Raw genomic sequence first — 2,621 nt, 5'->3', positions numbered from 1 at the left:
AGGTGCAGCCAGACTGCAGGCGCTGAGCCCGCTGATTTTCTCCACTCTAGGAAACCTGAAGAGCTGAAAGATTTAGCGCCGGGCACCAACCCACCGTTCTTGCTGTTCAACAAGGAGCTGAAAACAGACTTCATTAAGATCGAGGAGTTCCTGGAGCAGACCCTGGGCCCACCCACGTAATTGCAAGCTTGCTCCTTGCCCCTTTTGGGGCCGGGTGGGCATGCCGCAGCGTTGCGTAGTGCTCGGCAGATTGGGAAACCGAAGCAGGGTGCTAAGAGGTGCCTGAGAGCAGCCTGGGGAGGGGGCTGGCTCCCCACACAGCACCCTGAGCCGTGCGCTGCAGGGGCTTGCAATGTCGGGGGGCTGCATCCCTCGGGGCGGCTGGCGGGTCAGATGGAAAACAATGGGAGGAAACGCTGCGGGCTGCGGGGAGAGGGAGAGCCGGGGAGGTCCCTGCAGGCGCGGGGACCCCCCAGGAGCTGGCGGTTTTGCAGCTGGCTGTGGGAGTCAGTGCCGAGGCAGAGGGGGAACGTGGGACCCCCTTTTGCCTGCTTATATCCGGTGTGCTCAGCGGAGCGAAAGCAAACGCGCTTGCTTGAGCGCAGCAGCCCAGCTAGCCCAAAAGGCTGCGGCGGAGGGGCTGGTCCCCCCGGGCTCATGCAGGGCACTGCCTGCATCCCGCCAGGCCAGCCCGTGCCGTGCCCTGCGCAGCTGCAAGCCCTCCCGCCACGTGCAAAAGAGGAAGCTTCAAATGCATTCGTCATCCGCCTCCTCGGATGTTTCTGCCCTTGCCGTGCGCCCTGGGACGCATCAGCAAACAGGAGTCTGTCTCTGAGGAAGTCATGGAAGCTTCTGGCTTCCCCAGACCCCTCCCGTGCCCCCATGCTGGGCCAGAGCTGCCTGCAGGCAGATCTCTGCTCTGGGGCTCTGCTGCCACCAGCGTCCCCGCACCTTGGAGCTTCTGCCCTGTGACTTTCCCTTGGCGAACACCCAAGCTGTATTACCAGCTCCCAGGGTGGCAGCTGCAGTCAGCTGAAGCACCACTGTTGTCCCACAACCAGCTAAACGTCACCCGCATCCTCCAGTACCAGCCCTGGGCACCGTGGCCCGGGAGACAATGCAGCTGAGGACCGTGCAGCTGCACCTCTGCCTCCATCCTTGCCTGCGCTGACACGAGTGTCACTTTAAAGGTATCCGCATCTGAGCCCCAAGTACAAGGAGTCCTTCGACGTGGGGAGTGACATCTTTGCCAAGTTCTCTGCATACATCAAGAACCCACGCAAGGAAGCAAATATCAGTAAGAAATGCGGGTGGGGGCTGCAGGGCTGCGAACTGCCATGCTGGGGGCGCGGAGAGATGCATTTGTCTGCGGGCAAATCCTGCCCTCAGGTCAGGGTTCCTGCTGCCTTCCCCACCAGAGCCTCCTTGGCCAGCAGAGGAGCGGGCAGGGAGGGTGAAGGCAGTCCTGTGCTCCGCGGGTCTAACGGCCCTGTATGTGGGCGCTGAGGAGAGTGGGTCTTGGAGGGGAGCAAGGGGTGACGCTGCTGGGGTCCCCTGGGAGCAGAGACTGGCCGGGGTCCAGTGCTGCGCACCACCGGTGTGGCCCTGAGGGCTTTGTCCCTGTAGGCAAAGTCTGGGAGAGGCTCAGGCACCCTGGCACAGCCCTGGGCTCCCGGCAGAGCCCAGGCTGACTGCGCTTGTTTCCCTGCCCCCTCAGATTTCGAGAAGGCCCTGCTGCGGGAGTTCCATCGGCTGGATGTCTACCTGAACACTCCTCTCCCAGAGGAGATTGACCAGGACAGTGTGGAGGACATCACTGTCTCCAAGAGGAAATTCCTGGATGGAGACCACCTGACATTGGCTGATTGCAACCTCCTGCCCAAACTGCATATCATCAAGGTAACGGCACTGACTCCCAGGGCCAAGGTTGGGGCACCCACTCCAAGCGGGGGCGACAGGGCGGGGCGATGCAAAACAGGGGGCTGGGGGTCCCGTATTTGTGTCTCCCTCAAGCCGGAGAGTGACTCTTCCCCAGGCCTGGGAAGTCTCAGCCTCCTCCTCCTCTCCTCTCCAGATTGCGGCCAAAAAGTACCGTGACTTCGAGATCCCAGCGGACATGACGGGCGTCTGGCGCTACCTCAACAACGCCTATGCCTGCGATGAGTTCAGCCACACGTGTCCCGCGGACGAGGAGATAGAGCACACCTATGCCAGCGTCGCCAGGAAGATGACCTAGCCGCGCTGCAGGGTGCGCCGGCAGCACTGCCCCTGGCCGAGCCCTCCACCTCCACAGTCCTGACGCAACCAAACCCCGGACGAGGAAGGGACTGGAGGGGGTTTACGGCATCGCATCGCTACCGCCTGCCTTTCAGAAATAGCGCCTTGCTTCACAGCCCCCCTGCCGCTCCCGCCTCCTCCTGCGCTGGCTGGCTGCAGCCTCTGTGTGCTGTCAGCGCTGACCGCGTGTACGGACCGGTCCCTGCGTAGCTGCAGTGGCAACAGCATCCCTACTCCCCAAAGACAGGTCTCATGGCCTGTGACCACGTGTCATGGGAAAAGCTGAGTGCTAGCCTTCCACAGCGGCGCTTTGGTGGAAGAGGTGAGACCCCCCAGAACGGCTG

General features: G+C 62.5%; 1 protein-coding gene across 1 annotated transcript in view; it reads left to right on the top strand.

Annotated features, from left to right (window-relative positions):
* Positions 1-2,248, top strand: part of CLIC2 (chloride intracellular channel 2) — a gene marked incomplete at its 5' end in the record, with an annotated part of 2,795 nt that extends 547 nt beyond the window's left edge. The window contains 4 exons of the mRNA XM_010293166.1: positions 51-176; positions 1,191-1,297; positions 1,718-1,899; positions 2,075-2,248. Of these exons, the coding sequence (XP_010291468.1) occupies positions 51-176; positions 1,191-1,297; positions 1,718-1,899; positions 2,075-2,236 (577 nt within the window). The remainder of the gene's footprint in view (positions 1-50; positions 177-1,190; positions 1,298-1,717; positions 1,900-2,074) is intronic.
* Positions 2,249-2,621: the final 373 nt, after the last annotated feature.

Source organism: Phaethon lepturus, unplaced genomic scaffold, assembly GCF_000687285.1.
Source record: "Phaethon lepturus isolate BGI_N335 unplaced genomic scaffold, ASM68728v1 scaffold28458, whole genome shotgun sequence".
In the NCBI taxonomy this organism is placed as follows: domain Eukaryota; kingdom Metazoa; phylum Chordata; class Aves; order Phaethontiformes; family Phaethontidae; genus Phaethon; species Phaethon lepturus.
This window is presented reverse-complemented; position numbering and strand designations above follow the sequence as displayed.